Here is a 20,804-nt window from a genome sequence, read left to right as displayed (position 1 = left end):
CACTAGAGAAGAATCTGTATTCTCGGCCATTGGATGGCACTTTCTGTATATGTTAGGTCCTTTGGCTTACAAGTATTCAAGTCCAATGTTTCCATATTGACTTTTCATCTGGATGATTGATCTATTATTGAAAGTTGAGTACTGAAATCCCTTACTATAACTAGCATTGCAGTATATGTTTTGCTTCAGATCTTTAATATTTGCTTTATGTATTTATGTGCTCTGATTTTGGGCTCATACATATTTATAATTGTATGTAAATTCTTGTTGATTTGTCCCTTTGCCCCAACATGATTTTTTTCTTACAGTTTCAACCTAAAGTCTATTTGTCTCATAAAATTATAGTTATACCTTTCTTTGGTTTTCATTAGCATGGAATATCTTTTACCTTTTATAAGCAGTGTCTAGTTGGGTCTTTTAAGAAATTGTTTTATCCCTTGACACTATGCCTTTTGATTGGAGAGTTAAATCCATTTATATTCAAAGTAATTATTAACTTACTGGTGCCATTTTCTTAACTGTCTTTGGGTTCTTTTGAAAATCCTTTGTTCTTTTCTCCCTCCCTTGCTTTCTTCCTTTGTGGTTTAATGGTTTTCTATGGGTGCTACATTCCAAATCTTTTTATCTTTTGCATATCCATTATAGGCATTTGCTTTTTTGTCACTCTAAGCTTTCTTATGTAAAACATTACAGACTGTTTTAAGTTGATAATCAACTTAATTAAATAAGAAACTCTACACTTTTACTCCCATATTTTGTTTTTGATGTCATATATATACAATTTGATATTAGTAATTTAAAAAAAATGTATCCCTTAACAAATTATTGTAGCTTTTACTTTTAATAGTTTTATAGTTATCAGAGATAACTGCCCCTTCCGATACAGTATTAGTGTTTTGGGTTTTTAAAAAAATATTTATTTTTAGGTGGACACAATATATTTATTTTACATTTATGTGGTGCTGAGGATCGAACCCAGGGCCTTGCATATTCTAGGTGAGCACTATTCCGCGAAGCCACTACTCCAGCCCCAAGTATTAGTGTTTTGAATGTGATAATGTACTTACTGTTAACATAAAAGTACATGAAAGTATATTCACTGTGACTAATTGGTGTCTTTCCATAGATGAGAGAACTCCCTTTAGAGGTGATAAACATCTTGAGTTTTTGTTTGTCTGAGAAAGTCTGCCTTCTATCCATTTTTGAAAAATAAGATTACTGGTATAGGATTGTTATCAGGATAGTCTGTTTTGTTTTTACAGAACTTTCACTGTATCATCCCACTCCCTAATGGACTGCAGTTTTTGTTAAACAAACGAAAACCCACTGAGTCTTATGGAGACTCCTTTTTATGTAACACATTGTCTTGTTCTTGCTTTCAAATTTCTATTTGACTTTGATTTTTGAACATTTTGAGTATGATTTTTTTTTTTTTTTGTCTCTGGAAGTCTCTAATTTTATTTGATGTATTTTAAGCTACCTGGGCTAGGAATTCTATAACCTCTACCAAGTTTGGAAACTTTTCTGCCATTAATTTTTTTAAATGCTTTTTGTCTCTTTCAGTATCTGCTCTTCTAGAATTTTTTTTAATGCATGGTTGTGCATAAATTACATTGAATTTTCACTTCAATTACAGTCTTCAAATCTATAATTTCTGTTTAGTACTTTAAAAATACTCGTTGAAACTTTAATTTGGCTTCAGAGCTCAGTGAGCATCATTTTGACAAATATTTTGAATTCCCTCTTGGTCAAGTCAAATATCTCCACTTCACTGGAATCAGTTTCTGGGAATTTATCTTGTTCTTTTAATCGTAATATATTTCTCTTCCTTAACTCTCTATGATGGTTTCTGTGTATTAAGACAACTGCCTCTTCTAGCCTTGTCAGACTTGCCTCATACAGAGATGGCAATCTAGCCAACCAGAGAGTCTAACATGCCTCTTGGATCTGGATCTCTGTGTTTATTGAAACTGCCTGCCTCTGTTCTTGATGGCCCACCAGATTAGAATGTACCACACCCTGTCAGTACCATTAGACAGGTAAGGTAGAAGCCTGATCTTTTAGATGTAGCTGTAATGGTTGGGATGTTAAATGCATTTAAGTTTCTTTAATCCCCACAGTAAAGCCCAGAGTGGATGTTTACTCCCCATTCTCCTCAGGGAGGTGACCTACAGCAAATGCCTGCAGTCACATTCAGAATGTGCCCTCAAATTCTGTAGAGGTAGGCACTGAAAGTCGCCCCATTTTATTGCCCACCTTTTTGTTTCTATGGTGTAGGAAGTCTTAGAACTGTAGATCCCCATCAGCTGGGTGGTTAAAGGGGCAGTGCCTCCAGGGAGAGGCATAGAAGTTGTGGCACTTGTGCATGGACAAGCTTCTTCCAGGAAGAATAGATGGACCACAACTTATCACTGGGGCAGGTCAGCAGAGAAGATTCAGGAAGTGCTAGACTCCTGCTCAGGCTAGAGTATGTATACTGTTGATAAATAAGAAAACTCCTCTCAGGAAGAATTGCTAGACAAGGGTTCTTGCTGGCACAAGCCAGGGAAGGATTGAGAAGTGCTAAGGTCTTGCTCAGACTGTCAGTGATCTACAGTTATTGTTCCTGTCATCTCCCTGATGCAGGTTAGAGGTTCAACTGTCAGTAGCGATTGTTGGCAGAATATGCTTGCAAGTCCCTTGCGGGGAGAAATTGGAACTTTTTGTTAGTCCCTGTTACCCTGACAGTGCTTGTACACCTATCTAAAACTACCACTTACCCTGTTGTGGTCTAGAAAGGCCTATGCCTATAATTGTCTGCTCTCAGAGTTGAATTAAGAGCTAAATTGTTGAATTTTTGTTAGTGTAGTAGATGTCTGGTCCAAACTCTTCTCTCTGGAGAAACTGGTTGTTAAGAGATTCTTCCCTAATTCCTTGTCACAGTGCCTGGTGGTGTATGTGTGCACCCAGGGCGCTCTGCCTCAGTTTCTCATAACCATGGGATACGAATATTTTCTCAGTTTCCTAGTGCACAGGAGTTTCTCAACTCATTTCTGACGTAGTCTCAGAGGGAGCTGATCCATTAACAGATGTTTATTTGGTTTACTGAGATGGAGAGAGTGTCAGATCTCCTATTGATCACATGTTGTCATCACCACATTATTTTTCTGAAAGGCATAAGATATTGCTAATTTGGTGTGAGGTAGAAGGATGAAGAAAACCATTTATGTAGTGTTTAGATTAAAGATAAATTTTTAGCAAATTCAGCTTTTTTCTTTTTCCTGGAACTGGTGATTAAACACAGGGTTGCTCTATAACTCAACCACCCTTTGTAATTTGTATTTTGAGACAGGGCCTCTCTATGTTGCTCAGGTCCTTGCTAAATTGCTAAGGCTGGCCTTGAACTTCAATCCTCCTGCCTAGGCCTTCTAAGCCACAGATATTAAGGCATGCACTACTACATCCAGTTGCAAATTCAGGTTTAACATAATAATTTTCCCTAGATATTTCATATTCTCTTTAATAATTACAGCTTCTATTTTCTAATTAGAAGAAAAATTGAAATATACCATTTTGTATTCTCTATGGAAGAGAACCCACATGTTTATCGATCAGTATTCTGTTATTTGAAAATACTTTTATCTTACCATTAAATATATCATTAAAAGAAGATTCCATAAGCATATTTTTTTAACTAACCTCATCTGCTCGAGTCATATTTGTGGTTGAGGAATGATTGAAGTTTATAGTAAAAATGATTAGAATTTTAAAAAGTTGTGTGCAAAATTTTGCATTTGATTTAAAAAAAAGATTCCCAAACAAAAATTTACATAATTATATTTTAGTGTCAATTTTTCACCTTTTTTTATTCTAACACTGGAAAGCCAAAAGATGCTGAACAAAACCAAGCTACCTAAATTCTAGAACTATTAACTAATTTACTGGTTAATATTCATTGAGTATCTACTACATACCAGGTGTAATGACATCTACTGGGTATACAACAATGGTAAGACAAATTCTGGAGGTAGAGGAAGGTACCATATCAGACTTTCCATATAGACTATGGGAAAGGAGTCTAATTTTGAATGCATTGGGATGAATGCTTTAAACCAGGGAGTAACATACTCTATTTAAAATTAATTTTTGCTGCAAAGAGTAGAATGGATTAATGAGTGATAGAATGAAGAATGGAAATGGTATTGTGAGCTGTTTAGAACAGGAAGTTAACCACAAAAATTCAGGCAGCAGATGACTATGACCTTGCATGAGCTATTGATAAAATAGATCATTTTTTTCTGTTATTTTGTCTTCAACTATATTTAACCAATATTTATTATTTACTATGTAATCAGTCTATTAAGTGTTTGGTTTACTACATGTTAAATATATGAGACCTAATACTATAAGAATAGAAAGTATTGCAACTATAGAAGGTTATGGAGATATGTACTACACAGTGAAAATTTGAGGGACAGGAAAACCCCACAGAAAGTAGTGTTTGAACTGTCTTTTAATTGTATTTGGGAATAGTAAGAGTTGAACTAAGAAGTGGTCTTTCAATTAGAAATAAAGGGCCAAAAAGTGAGCAAGCATGGTCTATTCAAGGTTATCAAACAGTTTGGTTGGCTGGGATATTTTCAGTGAGCTGACTGGATAAGAGTAATGATGTTGAGTTGTAAAACCGGAAAGACAACTTAAGGCCAGATTGCAAAAGGTGTGTGGCAGCCACAATATAATTGAAGTGCAGGGAAATAAATGTGAAGAGCTGTTTGATCAGTTGTTTGTAGCAGTCTCATCTGCCTATACACCTAGAAACTGGCTGGTGATATTTGGTGAGATAAAATCACAAGAGCTCAAAAACATTGGGTGTCCTTTTAAATATTTGAATAAGTGCTGTATTTATATATTTACACATAACACATTCTTTTATTTAGAAGAGAATGATCCTAAACTGTGTCAGGATACTTACTTTTTTCTTACTCCAAAGATATTTTTAATTTTTATACTGCATTTCTGCCATATACTAATTTGGAAGCCCATAATTTAGGTTCCTTTTACAGAGAGTTATCCACTGAGTCTACTGTATCACTTTTAAACAGGAATCACTACTTTACAGATCAGGAACTTATAACATGACTAGATTCAAAGACTTTCCATAGTATGTTTGAATGTGAGTCTCTTCCTTTCTGATTCTTCATACTTGTTTTTCTTTCCAGATATATTACATCTACCACCACTGTAGCCCTTAATTTATTCTACTTGCCTCTCTGAGGCGCACTCGACATACAGATGACAGCCCTTTGGTGTGCTGTCCTTCCCAGATCACAAGAGAGGTCTGTGGACTGTCTGCAGAAAAGCATCCTTTCGGCATTGTGGTGCCACTGGGTTCTCGCCACTGGGTTCTCGCCACAGGGCACTGCCGTTTGTGGCTCTTGGCATCTATTCTTTTGATACTTTACTTTTTCAATCCCAAATCTATGTGAGGCAGAACAATTTAAGTATTGATTTTTAAGATACCATGGCCCCAAGTGCAGCCCTCTAAAAACTGCTATTTGGAGTAGGATTAAAGTAATCATATATTATATCATTAACTAGCACTATGACCTTGAGCATCTTAAAATAAACCTATTGTCAAAGAAAACAACTCACACTAATTCCACTACTGTGACAATTATATAATTTTAACATCTGCACTACTTCTTTTCTATTTTTACAAGTGTACTGATCTTTTGTTATATAAAATTAAAGAAATTCTTAACAACTCATCAAATTGAATAATCTAACATGGATTTGATTATGTTCTCTCCACAGGGAGAACAGCAGCTGATTTGGATTCCAGAGAGATTAACTAAAGCGATTTCTACAGACCAAAAAGAAGATGATTTGGTTCAAAACCATAAGAGCTGATATCCAAAACTCCAGTTTGGCTATCCTTACATCTGTGACAGAACCAGGATGCTTTCTTTCAATATCTATTTTATTATTGCCCTTTCCCATATCATGAAGTTCTATTTTGTTTTTTGAGCTCATACAGACCTAGGTTAATGTTTTGCTGATCAGTTCTATTTTTTGACTATAGAGTTTTTAAACATTGCAATGGAGATTTCACCTGTAAAAAGTTATAAGGCCTTTACTATTATGTTATGTGTTGTATGTATTATTTTATGTGTGCACACTTGTGTTTTGTGTTATGTTTGAATGTCCATATATCATATATGATGAGCGCTCATGAAAAAATGGATCCAAATATTTTTTTTTTATTCACGTGATTTAAATGGTTTAATTTAAATTGGATAAGCAACTGTTGAGGATTGTTTTAATATGTGAACAAAAAAGGAGGTTAACAGATCTGTTTGTTTACTTTCACTTTTCCTTTTCATTATATTTAATAATTCTCTTCAAGATAATGTAAATTGTTAAGAAAATTGTTTTCTTTTAGTGCCTTCTGGAATGTTACATAATTTTTTCTTTAGCCATTATTGCCAGAATTCCCATCTTTATCCCAGTGCTGGTGAAGACAAAGATAAAACCAATCTACAGCTTCTGCAATAGCCATCACTGAACTGCTTGCAGAACTTGCCTGGACTATGTATCACTTGTATGCATTGTGAACTATCTGTTGGTGCAGCGACTTGTGGTAGTGCTGGGGTATTTTTGCTGATGATGTCATCGGTGGTACAATTTTTCCAAAAGGAGCTATCAATTGGCTTGGTGAATCTTCCTCCCTTCTGCTTGTCATGGTTGTTCAGGTAAAATTGGGGGGCCAACAGAGGTGAGGCAAAGAACCTCACCCCGCTGCTGGTACAAAGACCTATCCACAGGTGTGACTGTATAATGGACCGATAGTCAGTGACATGTAAGATCCAATTGCAATTGTACCAACCTAAGACAGGAGGCTGACGCCTTGTGGTTAGCTCATCCGATAAGGGTAAGATCCAACCTAAGGCAGGCACGGTCCCTAAGCCACATGCTTGTTGTTTAAACAGAGAGGGGGAGATGTTGAGAGGCACAGCCGAAGGGGCCCCAGCAAACTTTCAGACTGCCAGCTGATGATTGGCTCACAGTGGCCCCAGCAACTTCTAGCTGATTGGCTCCTCTGCGGTGATGCTCATTGGGCTGTTTCCCTGCCCTTTCAGACTACAGAGCTGCTCATTGGGGGACTTTTTTTGGCTCTGCCCACGCGACCCAGCCAATCTGCCTCAAGAGCAGGAGGATTGTGGGAGGTGGAGAGGCTTGTGGGAAGCCTGTGGTGGCAGTTGGGCTCTGAGGGTTTTTCTTGAGGAGCTGTTTTGTTTGGCGTGTGTGGTTCTAAAAATAGTTTCTTTTGGCAAGTGGCTCCTGATTGTGCCCAGCCAGACTGTGGCAGGTTACATCAAAAAAAATCCAGTTGTAATTACTTTAGAAATAATGGACTTCTCAACTGTTCAATCTTCTGATCCAGAAATAAGCTTCTTCCATTTATTCTAAAATTTCTATTATAAGAGACATACATGATTCTGCTTAGGATCAGTTATAAGCATTAATAGTCTATTTTTGACAATGTAACTTGTTTAAATATTCACTATGGTCAATGAATGGTAATGAGTTTTGTTTGAGAATGACAGCAAAGGCTTTTCAAAAATGAAAACCAGCCAGACACCATATAAATTTGGTCTTTAAGGTATTCCAGGTTCTTCAATTGATTGTAGGGTACTTTAAGCACCTGTAACACACCCCTGTGCGTACTGATACTTAGTAATAGCTATGTATGATATTAACTTTCAGGAGAAAACCATCATGAAGACAACTTGAAAATGTCTTTTGTATATGTAAGAAAAAATGACTTATTTCCTTGTCACTTGAATTAATATGAATAAACTATTTCATATTCTTAAATCTAAAATTTTGTGGTGCTATTATCATTTATACTTTTTGCAAAATGGTTATTTTTACAAGCCACAATCTGTTATCTTCAAAATTCATGCTACTTCTGTTTTATCCTCAAAAAAAATCTTCAATTATTTTTTGAGTTAGGTCTCTATGCTTATATTCTTCCTGTCTTCCTTATGCATCCTCTATATCAATTTCTTCAATTGCATTATCTATTTCATCTTTTTTAAAAAAATAAACATTTAAAGAGTACATTTAACTTTGTATTCTAAAATTACCATATGTATAATCCCAAAAATATTCGTATAAATCTTAATTGTAATCTTTTTTTTGTAACTTTCATTGAACTTATGTAGTAGTTTGTGGAGTGAGGATGTGAAAGTATCAATTTTAAATAATTATTTCATGCATCTTTTGCTTTAGGGTATTGCAGCTTTTGTTTGTAATTTCATATATAGTATTGTTTTGTGGATGGTTTCAAAATAAGTTCTTTATTTGAGAAAAAGAAATGTTCTTTTTTGTTGTTGTTTTTGTTTTGTTTTGTCCAGTTAGCCTGTCAAAGTTGGTAGAGGTATTAAAATCTCCCACTGAGATTTTTATTTTTGGTAGTTTCTTCTTTTATTTATAAGTTGTCAATGTGCCAAATAAAATATACAGAGTATCAGATATGTTGCTATCCATACTTCACTTTTATGTTTTCTTGTTGAAATTTTGCCTATTATTTAACTTTACATTTAGTCTTTTGTCCCATTAGAAGTGAATTTCATTTTGTAAAGCTTTATAAATGCCTCACTGACATAAAATGAACTGCCCATATTTAAGATTTCAACTTGATGTTTTGGCATAACTTGGTGTATTTCATTACCCCCCAGTTTCTTTGTTCCCTTTGTAAAGTCTGCCCCTCTGCTACTCCTCGAACATCCTGTGACCTGTTATTATAGATGACCTTACATTTCCTAGCAGTCTATATAAATGTACCACATTCTTTTGTGGTTATCACCACAATTGTCCATGTTTTGCATATACATACTGCTTAGTAGCATTTCAATGTATAGAGAATTTAGTAGCATTTCAATGTATAGCGAATCCACAATTTCTTTATCCATTTACCTGGTGATGAGATTGAAATTATTTGCAGTTTTTGCTATTATAGATAAAACTAGTAGTAATGTTTGTTTATATACACATACACTTTCATGTCTTGTGTGTAAATACCTAGGACTGGAAGGGCAGGAGCATATGGCAGACCTATGTCAAACTTAAGTGACTTAATACCATACCCACCAGAAGAGAATGAGTACATCAATTCCCCCATATTGTCACCAATAATTGGGTAAAGGCAGTCTTTCTTATTTTAGCCATTTCAACAAGTATGTAATCCTATCTTGGGAATTTCCCTGGTGATATCTTTTCATGTAATCATTATTATAATGTCTCCTTTGGCAAAGCATCTATTCAAATCTTTATTTTTAAATTGAGTTGGTTTTATTTCTATCAAGTTTTCAGATTTATGTATTTTTGATACTCATCCTTTCATAAAATATATGCTTCAAAGATTCCCTCCAAGCCAGAGGTTTTTTAAACTGCATCCTTTTGAGAATAGATATTTTAAATTTTTATAAAGAACTTATCAATTTGTTTTTTAAGGCTAATATCTTTTAGTGTTATATTTAAGAAATCGTTGCTGACTCAAAATTACAGACTTTTTTGGTTTTCTTCTAAGAGGTTTGTAAAAATTTCACATTTATGTTATTCATTTTTAAGTTAAAGTTTTCACATGATGTGAGTTGTGGCTCCAAGTTAATTTTTATGCACATGAATGTCCATTTGTTCCAGCAACATTTACTGAGAGGATCTTCAATCCACCTCAGTGCCTTTACACTTTTGTACAAAATCTGTTGCCTGTACTGATGGGCCCAATCATCTACTCTGTTCTATTGCTCTATATATCTATCCTTAAACACATGTCAGTTTTGACTACTGGAGTTTCTGTAGGTGGTGGTTTTTTGTGTTGGTATGGGGCATTGAACCCAGGGGCGCTTCACTACTGAGCCTTACTGCAAACCCTTTTCATTTTTTTTTTTAATTCTGAGACAGTTGCCCAGCCAAGGTTATAGGGATGCATTACTGCACCCATCCCCACTTTATATTGTTACAAAATCAATTAATCCCTTATCCTTTTTAAGTTGGTTATTTTGTATATAGAACTTACTTCTTTCATCACACTTATTCCTAAGTATTTCAACTGTTTCCATTAATAGTATAAAATGTTCTTTTTATCTCAACTTTTAATTTTTTAAATTGCTAATAAACAGGAGTACAGTTGATTTTTGTGTATTAATATCCTGCAAACTTGCTAAACCTACCTAGTCATAGTAATTTTTTTGTTGATTATATCAGAACTCTATTATCTGTGAATAGAAATAGTTTTACTTCAGTCTTTTCATATGAGACACTTTTAATTCTCAAACTGCACTGGCTAGAACCTCAGTATACTGTTGACTATAAATAAGATCATTCTTGTTTCTGATCTTTTCAGGAAAGCATTAGGGCTTACCCTATTTAGTATGACATTTGATGTAGGATTTCCATGGTTGCCCTTCATCAGCCTTAGGAAGTTCCTTTCTGCCAAGTTCAGTAAGAGTCTTAATCTGAAGTGGATGTTGATTTCTCTCTAGTGATTTGGATTGTTAAATCCAGACCGTTAAAACATGACTTTTCTACCTTTTTAAAAAAAGTTGAATTATCTTTTTCAAAGTATGGAATTAAAAATAAGATTAGTTTCTGATACAATTTCATCGAATGCTAGGAATATGGCACACTTTTATTCTTCCTCTTCTTTTCAAGCAATTAACTTAAATGGTTTCTAATTAGATGAAAGCATAGGTGGTGGTAGCCAGTTTAACTGCCTCATAGCAAAGCCTCTGAGTGTCTAATGGGAGGGCACACTCAGAGAGGTGGGGGTGGGGTTGGCAAGGAGAGTAAAAAGATGTTTTTTAGGAAATTTTTTCAAAGGTACAGGCATAGATTCTTCATGTATATTTAATCTGGTCCATCTAAACTGAAGTTCTCCTATGTCAGCCAACAGACTAAGAGAACATTCATTAATGGTCTTAGTTAAGAACTTTCATGAACTTATACTTTTAAATGAGTTTATGTGATATTCTAAGATAAAACTTTAAAATGATTCAGGAATTATCACAATCTTTTAAGTTTTAGGCATTTCTTATTACTTTTCTGAGCTTTAGACATCTATAAAGTATAGTTACACTTGAACACTTGAAATATCATATTTGTAGGGATCAAATGATGATTCACCTGCAAAAAGTTTACAAAACTAGAGGAAATACTATTGTTTGTATACTTTATATCTGCTTGAACACAGGGACTATTTTCTCTTTTACCTGATAACATCTAGCATAGTACAAACATGAATAACATGTTTGTTCAGGTTTTATGTTTAAGCAGCATATAAGGAGGTGCCTTTTACTTAGTAATTTTTGTGCAATAGCACCAATATATGGCAAAAGTCTCCCTTTATGAGTAACAATGACTGAAGTTAGGGAAATGCGTAGTACAGAAAAACCACTGAGGCAAATTATGCTTTTTTTTCCTTCTTCACTTTTGGGAATAGCTTGGAAACCCCTCCCAATTCAAACCCCACTCCTCCCCCGAAAGGGGTAAAGGTAATCATTGTACCTTGAATTTTCTGGAGCATTGGTGTATTTCCTTTGGAGTGTTATTCTTGATATCTTAGAAGATGGAGACTTTAAGCAGCAGTTGACTTGTTCTTTAGTTAACCTATTCCACAGTTTAAAATTAAGTCGGGAAAAAGTCCTCTCTCTTTATGTCTTCTACTCTTCAAAAGAAAACTCTAGCTGGAAAAGAACCTTGTGAGAATCTGATTTGGTGGTGGTGGTGGGGTGGCGGGATATACAAAGAAACATGTAAAGTGTATTCTGGGTTGCATACCTGCCTGCATTAGCATAGTACCACCACTTTATTGAAATAAAGGCAGAAAAAGCAACACAGAAGGTAAGAAGGTAAGTGACGGTGAACTAAAATTTGTTTTTCCTGTTCTCTCTCTCTCTCTCTCTCTCTCTCTCACACACACACACACACACACACACACACACACACACACACACGAATTTTTGGAAGATATCTAAAATTACCCACTTTAAAGCCCTTTTTGGATATTGTATTTTGTAATTGTAGAATGTAGGATGGTTGATGATAAAAGTACTTGTTTTAAGTGAGAATATAGCTTATTGTCAATTACAGATGAAGCAAAAATATTACAGTAAATCCTCCCCCCCCCCACAAAAAAGTTACTTGATTTGAACATATAGCAAAGTAATGCCAGGTGTTAAAAAGTACACAATAAGATGATGAAGATTTTAAAGTTAGCTGTATCAAAACTTACATATATGAATAAGTATTCATGAAGAGAAATTTAAATCATGCATTTTAAATACCACAGCACCAAAATTTAAAAATAGTACACTGATATACTAAGTACTGCAAAGATGGCTCAAAAATAGTATTCCAGAGGTATCAAGCAACAGTCCCCTCTCCCAAAGAAATGGAAGCCATGTGCCCACTTTTATTTTTTTTCCCTAGTATACTTACCCTTTCATAAAGGAAACTAAAATATACATCAAAGGTAGAAATGCCTTTTAGGGATCACAGAACAAAAGTGTAGTTACATGAGGGATCAGAACAAAAGTATAGTTACATGATTACTGATGAAACGGACATACTGAGAATCCTTTTTTTTTTTTTTTGGTTTGTTTTTAAGGCTTTAACATTAGTTTGAATTTTGTTCATAATCAGCTGAAGATATAAAATCAATCACCAGTTAAAACATTCTTCTGGCTTACTCCCCTTTTCCATAGTGATCACAAAAAGGGTTTCATCATATAGAAACTATTCATTTGAAATTTAAGAATAGAAAAACTATTATTCTTATCCTCATCATTTAATTCCCCTTTATCAAACTTGATTGTATTGTTTTCTGCCCATTTTTATCTCACACTAATCTATACAAAAGCACAGGAAAATAGAAAACCAAATTCAGGAGCAATGCCTCTTTTGTTTAAAATAATTACATGTTGGATTTTTCACCACTATGGACACTATATACACCTGTAAATCTACTTTTTTAGTCATGATGAACCTCATTGTAACTGATTACACCTGCATCAACTCTTCAAACAAGGTCACATTCTGAAGTACTGGTGTTAGGATTTACCATATTTTTGTTTGGGGAGACATAATTTGACTCACACTACATTTTTAAATTGGAATTCTGTCTTTTCATGAATGACTTGTAAGTTACAATTTTTTATATATTCTAGGTACTAGGTCCTCATCAGACAAGTGACTTGCAAATATTCTCTATTTCTCCAAGTTGTCTTTTCACTTTCAATGTAGTACCATTTGCACATTTGTTTTTTAAATTTCAACAAGTCCAATATATCTATTTTGTTGCTTGTTCTTCTGGTGTAACATCTAAGAAACCACTGTCAGATCCAAGGTCATAAAGATTGACAGCTACCATTCCTTCTAAGAGTTTTATAGGCTAGCACATATATGACAAGAGGAAGGGACCCACTTCATTCTCTCCAAGTGAAAATTCAGTTGTACCAGTACCACTTGTTGAAGACAGTATGTCCCCATTGAATGTGCCCTTGTTGGAAAGCAGTAGATGAGATTATAGGTGTTTTTTGGATCCTCAATTTTATTCCATTAATCTGTAAGTTTGTCACTATGTTTGGTATTTTGTCAGTACCAATATTCCTATGAATGAAGGATTATAAGTTTTGAAGTCACAAATCTGAGTTTTCCAACTAGGCTCTTTTTCAATATTGCACTGCTTATTTAGGGATGCATGTTCTTTATATGAACCTTAGAACTAGTTCTCCTTCCTCCTTTAAAGAACCATTGGATTTTAATAGGTAATTGAATATATAGACCACTTAGAGGAGATTATCCTCTTAACAATATCTCAATGTATGAATACAGGATGTCTTTTCATTTGTTTAGGTCTTATTTCTTTCATTTTTTTTTTGTTCCTCTGTTAATCTCAAATTACTTTATCTATTTAGATTCTACTATTAAAGGAACTGACTTATAATATCCATTTTCAGATTATAAAACATTAGTATATAAAACACAATTTTTACATGTTGATTTTTGCATTCTGCAAATTTGTGCCTTATTTTTAATAGTTTAAAAGACTCTTTAGGATTTATGTAAATAAAGATCATGTGATCTGTGAATAGATGTAATTTTGTCTTCCTTTCCAATTCATATTTTCCTCCCTAACTATCATGTCTAAAACATGCAGCACAATGTTGAACAGAAGCAGTACAACTGTGCATCCTTATCCAGATTTTTGAATGGAGATCTTTACACCTTTCATTCTGAATGTTGGATGCAGGTTCTACATAAATGCTCTATTCTACTTTTGATTATTTCTACCCATCTGCTTGTTTTGGTCTCAGTTTAGTGTATATTCATAAAAATTAGAAAAAATTTAGGATGCTAATCTGAAACTGTTTTTAATCTGAACATTTGCAGTTACAAATAACTCTTTGAACATTGTTTGCATTAGATCTCAAAAGTTTTCATATGTAACATTTTTGTTAACACTTGTCTCAAAGTATTTACTAATTTCCCTTATTTCTTCTATGATCAACATGTTTTGGCTAATCCATAGTTTTTCAGCTTTTTGAAGTTTCATTCTCTTGTGGTTTGGAGAAGATAATTTGCATGATTTCAGTTTTTTTAAACTGGAGAATTGTCTCAACTTTGGTCTATATTGAAGAATATTTCATGTGAACTTTGAAAAATACATATTCTGCTCTTTTTAGAGGAATGTTATGTATGTTGCTTGAACTTATTGGCCTGTACACTGCATTGGCTTCTATTTACTTATCTTCCTTTGGTGGTTATTTACATGGAATATCTTTTCCTGTCCATTCACTTTCAACCTATTCGTGCCTGGATCTAAAGGGAGTCTCTTACAATCAGCATGAAGGTTGGTCCTATTTTAAAAATCTGTTGTGCCAATCTTTGCTTTTTATTGAGGCTTTAAATGCAATTACATTCAGAGTGATTATTGATAGGAAGACTTCTGCTATTCTGCAAATCGTCTTCTATATGTTAAACATCTTTGGTGTTCCTCAATTATTCAATTACTGCTCTTAGTTATTTTCTTTAACATACAATTTAATTCCCTTATTTCCTCTTCTGCATGAATTTAATACATAAATTATGCCAACTTAGTTTCCTATACAATCACATACATTCTTTTGTTGTCACAAATTACACGAACATATTATCTTTTAAAATAGATTTATAATTATATTATACATGTTTTTAAAATGTTTCATCTTTAATTATTTCTTTACCAATGTCCATTATTTTTTTCCCGAGGCTTTTACTGTGTTCCACTGTAGATTGAAGTACTCCCTTTGTGTTTCATAGCACAGACCTATAAACAACAGACTCCTTATCAGGGAAGTATTAATTTATCATTCCCTTTGAAGGCTACTTTGCCAGAAAAAGAATTCTGTTGACAATTTCTTTCAGCACTTTAAAATGCCTTCTTCCTTGATTGTCTGTAATAAGCAATTGGATGTTAATCTTATTAAACAATCTTTGCATATTGAATTACTTTTCCTGCTTTCAAAATTCTTTGTATAGAGTTTGACTTAAAATGTGCTTCAACTCTGGATCTCCTTGAATTTCTATTAGTGAGAATTTCTTGAACTCGCTAATAGGAATTTGTGTCTTTCTTCATATTTGGTATATTTTTCAGATTTCTTCAAATATTCTTTTTTCTCCTTCTGGAACTCATGCAATATGTATATTGGTATGTGTGATGGTCTAATGGACCCATCTCTTACTTACAGTCTAATATAATTAGAAAAGTGAACAGTATCACTTCAACTCACCTAATTTCAAGTTTGTTCTTTTCTCCATCTGTTCTGCTGCTGAACCTTTTATAGTAACTTTTTCTATTTTATACTGAATTTTTTATTATTGTTAATTCTACTATTTTGGTTGTTAATAAGTTACTAATTATTGTAATCATCAACATTAGAATTTCTACTTGACACCTTTTTATAATTTTATTGGTATATTTTAATTTGATCCGACATTCTCCCTACTTGCTTTAGCTCGTAGTTCATAGTTTCCTATAACTTTAATACTAAAGACCTTGTCTAATAAGTTCAATATAATATTTCACAGGGTTTCTGTTAAGTTTTTATTTATGAATGAGCTATACTTTGTCACTTTGTGTATATATCTTATGCATTGTTTTTAATAAACTGGATATTATTAATATTATGACACCTGTGAATCGGAATATGCTCTCAAGTTTTGTCACTGTTGCATGTTGTGGAGTGGAACTGTTTGCTTAGTGACTTTTATATTTTTTAAATTTTATTTAAAAATATATATATTTAGTTGTAGATGAACACAGAATATCTTTATGTGGTGCTGAGGATTGAACCCAGTGCCTCACACAAGTGAGGCAAGCGCTTTACCACTGAGCTACAGCCCCAGCCCGCTGACTTTTAAAAACTAATTTTGTAAAAATGATTTTTTATGTCTGTCCAGTGGAGTTTCTACTTCATTAGCTTAGTAGTTGTCTAGTGGTTTCACATTTGACAGAGCTTTCCTTAAAATGTGTGCAAACAAAAAAAAAATGAAAGATATTCTCCCAATCTTTGCAGAATGACTGTATAGTGCATTCTTTCAATATGTACCCAGCAATGCTGATTTAGACTTCACCTCCTACTTGGGCGAGTTGTCAGAGCAGCAAGAGGTCAAAGTTCAGCATCTTCTCAGGGTTTTGCCTTAGCAAAACACCCTGCCCTGGCAATCTATATGGTGCTCTAGAGTCCCTGGCATATGTGGGAACATTGAGAGAGATTATTCTCCAAAGTATTTCATTCTGTAGCTTTTCCTCCCAGCCTTTCAACTGTCTATTGTTTGTCCCAACACAATCTTTTGCCCCAAGCAACAGTGGTTTATTCATTTACCTTTCAATACTTTTAAGAATTATTTCTCACTACAGCCCCCCCCCCCTTTTTTTTCCCTGCAGACTTGTTTCTTAGTCTAGCCACAGACTCATTTGTTAGTCTAGTAATTTGCCCTTGTATCATCTCTGTCTTGGGAACAAGACCAATTCTGCTTCCTAAAGAAATAGAAACCTATACCAGAAATGCTGGACACCATGTTGAAAGAAGTGACTGACTGGGGAGGAAAAAGGAGGTAGAGTAAGATAAAACCCATTAAGATAAACTACTGCCTCTCAGTTACCCTAGAACTTGATTTAAACATTTGCTTGGATGCTATAAACCTCTGTTTTTACAGACTTGTAATAAAATTGATAGTTTTTTTGGCCAGTGTTTCCATGGAGGAGCGTGTCCCTTCCTGACAATGTAATTTTTACTGATATGCTTAATTTTTACTGATATGCTTAATTTTTAATTTTTAATATACTCACATCTAAGTGATTGTGACATGATTTTCCTATTACACTCTGAATGTGAAATACTTTAAAAATTTTTTTAAATGACAGTGGAATGCATTACAATTCTTCTTACACTTATACAGCACAATTTTCCATATCTCTGGTTGTATATAAAGTATGTCTTCAGACATGTACTTTCGATAATGATGTCTATCAAATTCCACCATCTTTGCTAATCTCCTGCCCCTTCCCTTTACCTCCCTCCCCTCTGCCCCATCTAGAATTCATCTATCCCTCCCATGGCTTTTTAAAAACACTATGTAACTACTTATATTCTCATCATATAAATGTTTATACACATGATATAAATGTATGTATTCTCAATATATAAATATATGTAAGGAATATGGAAAAACTAATAACAGATCTTTATGAATTATGAGAAATTTGTAACTTTTGGAGGCATACTTATAACATTTTTAAGTATGACTAGCAATAACACTCACCCTTTTCCATACTATCAGAAAAAATCACTAGTTACATGATTAGTCTGATGCAGTACAAATTTTCCTGGTGTATGAAAATTAACCATGTTTCAATATTTAAAACGTTATAAGCTGTGTGAACTCTGCAGTACATTAAGGCTCCTAAAATCCTTTCAAATATTTTGTCCCTAATTCTTTAGATGATGTGTTTGCTCATTATAGACCTTCCTAAAACACCATATGTTAATGTCACTGATATAAAAATAATGTCACGGGCTGGGGTTGTGGCTCAGTGGTGGAGTGCTCGCCTAGCACGCGTGAGGCACTGGGTTCGAGCCTCAGCACCACGTTAAAAAAAAAGGATATTGTGTGTCCACCTACAACTAAAATATAATTATTTTTTAAAAAAATAACATGATGCCTTATTAAGAATAACTATTCTCTTTAAGTACCCTTAGGAAGGTTCTTGTAATAGAAAAGGAACACTTGTCAAGCTATGTGGTTAAAGCAAGATCTAATTTCCCCAAATTGCCATGCCCACTGAATTGTAATTGACAAGGAATATTCTTTATACGTAAAAGAAAATTATGGTAAGCGTGAAACACTATTGGGCTTACTCATGCAAATATCTAATGCAAAGAACCGTATGCCAAACAAAATGCAACAAGTTATTCATCATATGTTATTAAATGAAACTCCTTTGGATGAAATTTTGTATTAGGATTTTTTTTATTCAGGCAGAAAAGTGTGTGTTTTTTAAAAATTCTAACTGGAGTTGGATAAATATATAATCAATTTTATGAGTTTAATACAATGAATCTGCCTGTAAAGTGATACTGCAGGATGTAACGTACCAGATACAAATAAATTCTAATTGTCCAGCAAAGGTAATGAACATATTAGGTATGTGATTTTGCACATACAGCATTCTGTAAGCACACTATATATTGAGTCACTCTTGGCAGTTTTGCTTACAGCACTTACTAGAAATGATTTGTTGAGACAGTTTATTTCCCTCTAGAGAAATATCACCAATGCAACAATTATCTATAGTGAAGCTAAACTATGCACTTTAGAAAGAATTTTTTATTGATGAAATTACTTCTAATGTTCATAGGCAATTATAAAATAGAAGGTGGAAAACTTATATGGGATTAGGAAGTATTTCTTACCTTGGTCATAGGGTCTGTCTGAGAATGATCTGATTGGTCATGATTTAAAACAAAAAAAGCTATGTAGAGAAATTAATGTGCTTTGTCAATATCATCATTTAATCAAATGCATGCTAACTAGAAGATAATTTTGAGATTTAAGGGGACCAACTAAAGTAAAAAATTTGGTCTCAAACTCTGTCTGAAGTCCCAAGTGAACTTTTAGGACCATAAAAATATTAAGTGGCTTAAAATTATAAGCAGTTAAGAATTACAAGTCAGTTACTACCTAGAGATAAGCTTGAAACAAATAATTATTCTCATATATACTTTTCCATAAGTACCATTTCCATAATTTCCATGAATTTATTATTATCAATCTGTGATTAGGAACTAGGGAAATTAGTGTTTTTAATAATAAACTTGGGGAATATATGATGAGGTTAATATAGTTCTGAATTATTTTCACTAAATATTATGTTTTGAAAAGATACCTTTCACCCTGCTAGCACACATATTGCCCTGGGATATGGCTTGATGAACATGCATCAGTAGATTTTTATATCCCCCATTCTTCCCTGAAATTCACAGGTACAAAAGAAGTAAACTCAGTGGAACATACCCAATTCCTATCTGAGATTATATAGCTAGAACTTCCAATAGACAAAATGCTCTGTGGTTAATTATTCAGCTCTTAATGAAAATTAATCAGTTTTGACTTACTGAATAAAGAATTATTTTCCTATATCTATCTTTGAGTTGCACTACAGAGTAAGAAGTAGAGGTTTGAGAGTTTGAAAATCCTAATTATGAGTTCAACGTTTTATTTTTGGCTTTCTGCTTCCATTATTCCTATAACTCTGACAAAATTTGCATTCCTGTCTAAATTTCAAGGTTGTTGTGAAGAACAGATATCATAATGTATGTGAATGTACTTTATAAACTAAACCAGGATACAAACACAATATTACATTCCTGTGTTTGGTTTTCAAAAAAGCTTCATTGTGTTATTCACTCATACCAGAAAACTAACCTTTCATAAGGATTTAGGGCATGGGGCTTTGATGAAAGTTGCTTCCATAAAACAAAAGGAAAATGGCCATATTGGGTTAGGTTTGCTCTTATAAATTTGGATTCCTGGATGATCCTTGTAAAGATGAATAAATATTAATTTGTAGTTTTATTTTGCTTCCATTGTATGATGGCTTTGAGACATGTTGATTTAGTGCATATTTGCTTTAGATTGAGAATCCATGAAGAAACTCTTTTTCCTAGGCTAGTTATCCAAATTGCTGGTATCATTCATCCTATACACTTTGAACTAGTTATGATTAATAAGAACAAAACACTATTTGCAACAGGGCACGTCCTTTATAACTGAAACTGCAGTAGTATAATTTTCCATACATGACATGTTTTCATGCATATGCTTTATCCCTGTACAACACTAATAATTCTTTAACATACATTCCATAGGTTTCCTTAACTAACATTGTGGTTTCCCTTACAAATGAGTGAACAGTTCTAAAACAGTTTATAGTTACATTGTCACTTATTTCAATCCTGTGGAATACACTGAATATGCTTGAAAAACACTGTTTCTCTTGTAGATTACTAAATGCTACCATCTAATTCTATAAATTAAATTTACTAGGAAAACCCACAGTTTTAAAAAAGTATACAAGAATAAGCTAGCTTATCACAATTGACAAAGAAATGAACTCAAGAAGTACAAATATTTTAATGTCAGGAACAGTTTATCTTCGTGGTAAACATTCACTTTATGCAACTCCCACTTGGCTTCATTTAATTAAAAAGCTGAAA

General features: G+C 33.6%; 1 protein-coding gene across 1 annotated transcript in view; it reads right to left on the bottom strand.

Moving 5' to 3' along the window:
* Positions 1-20,421: 20,421 nt before the first annotated feature.
* Positions 20,422-20,804, bottom strand: part of Tusc3 (tumor suppressor candidate 3) — a 212,793-nt gene continuing 212,410 nt past the window's right edge. The window contains exon 10 of the mRNA XM_077792602.1: positions 20,422-20,798. Within this exon, the coding sequence (XP_077648728.1) occupies positions 20,783-20,798 (16 nt within the window). The 3' untranslated portion in view covers positions 20,422-20,782. The remainder of the gene's footprint in view (positions 20,799-20,804) is intronic.

This window comes from Urocitellus parryii, chromosome 14, assembly GCF_045843805.1.
Source record: "Urocitellus parryii isolate mUroPar1 chromosome 14, mUroPar1.hap1, whole genome shotgun sequence".
Lineage (NCBI taxonomy): Eukaryota > Metazoa > Chordata > Mammalia > Rodentia > Sciuridae > Urocitellus > Urocitellus parryii.
This window is presented reverse-complemented; position numbering and strand designations above follow the sequence as displayed.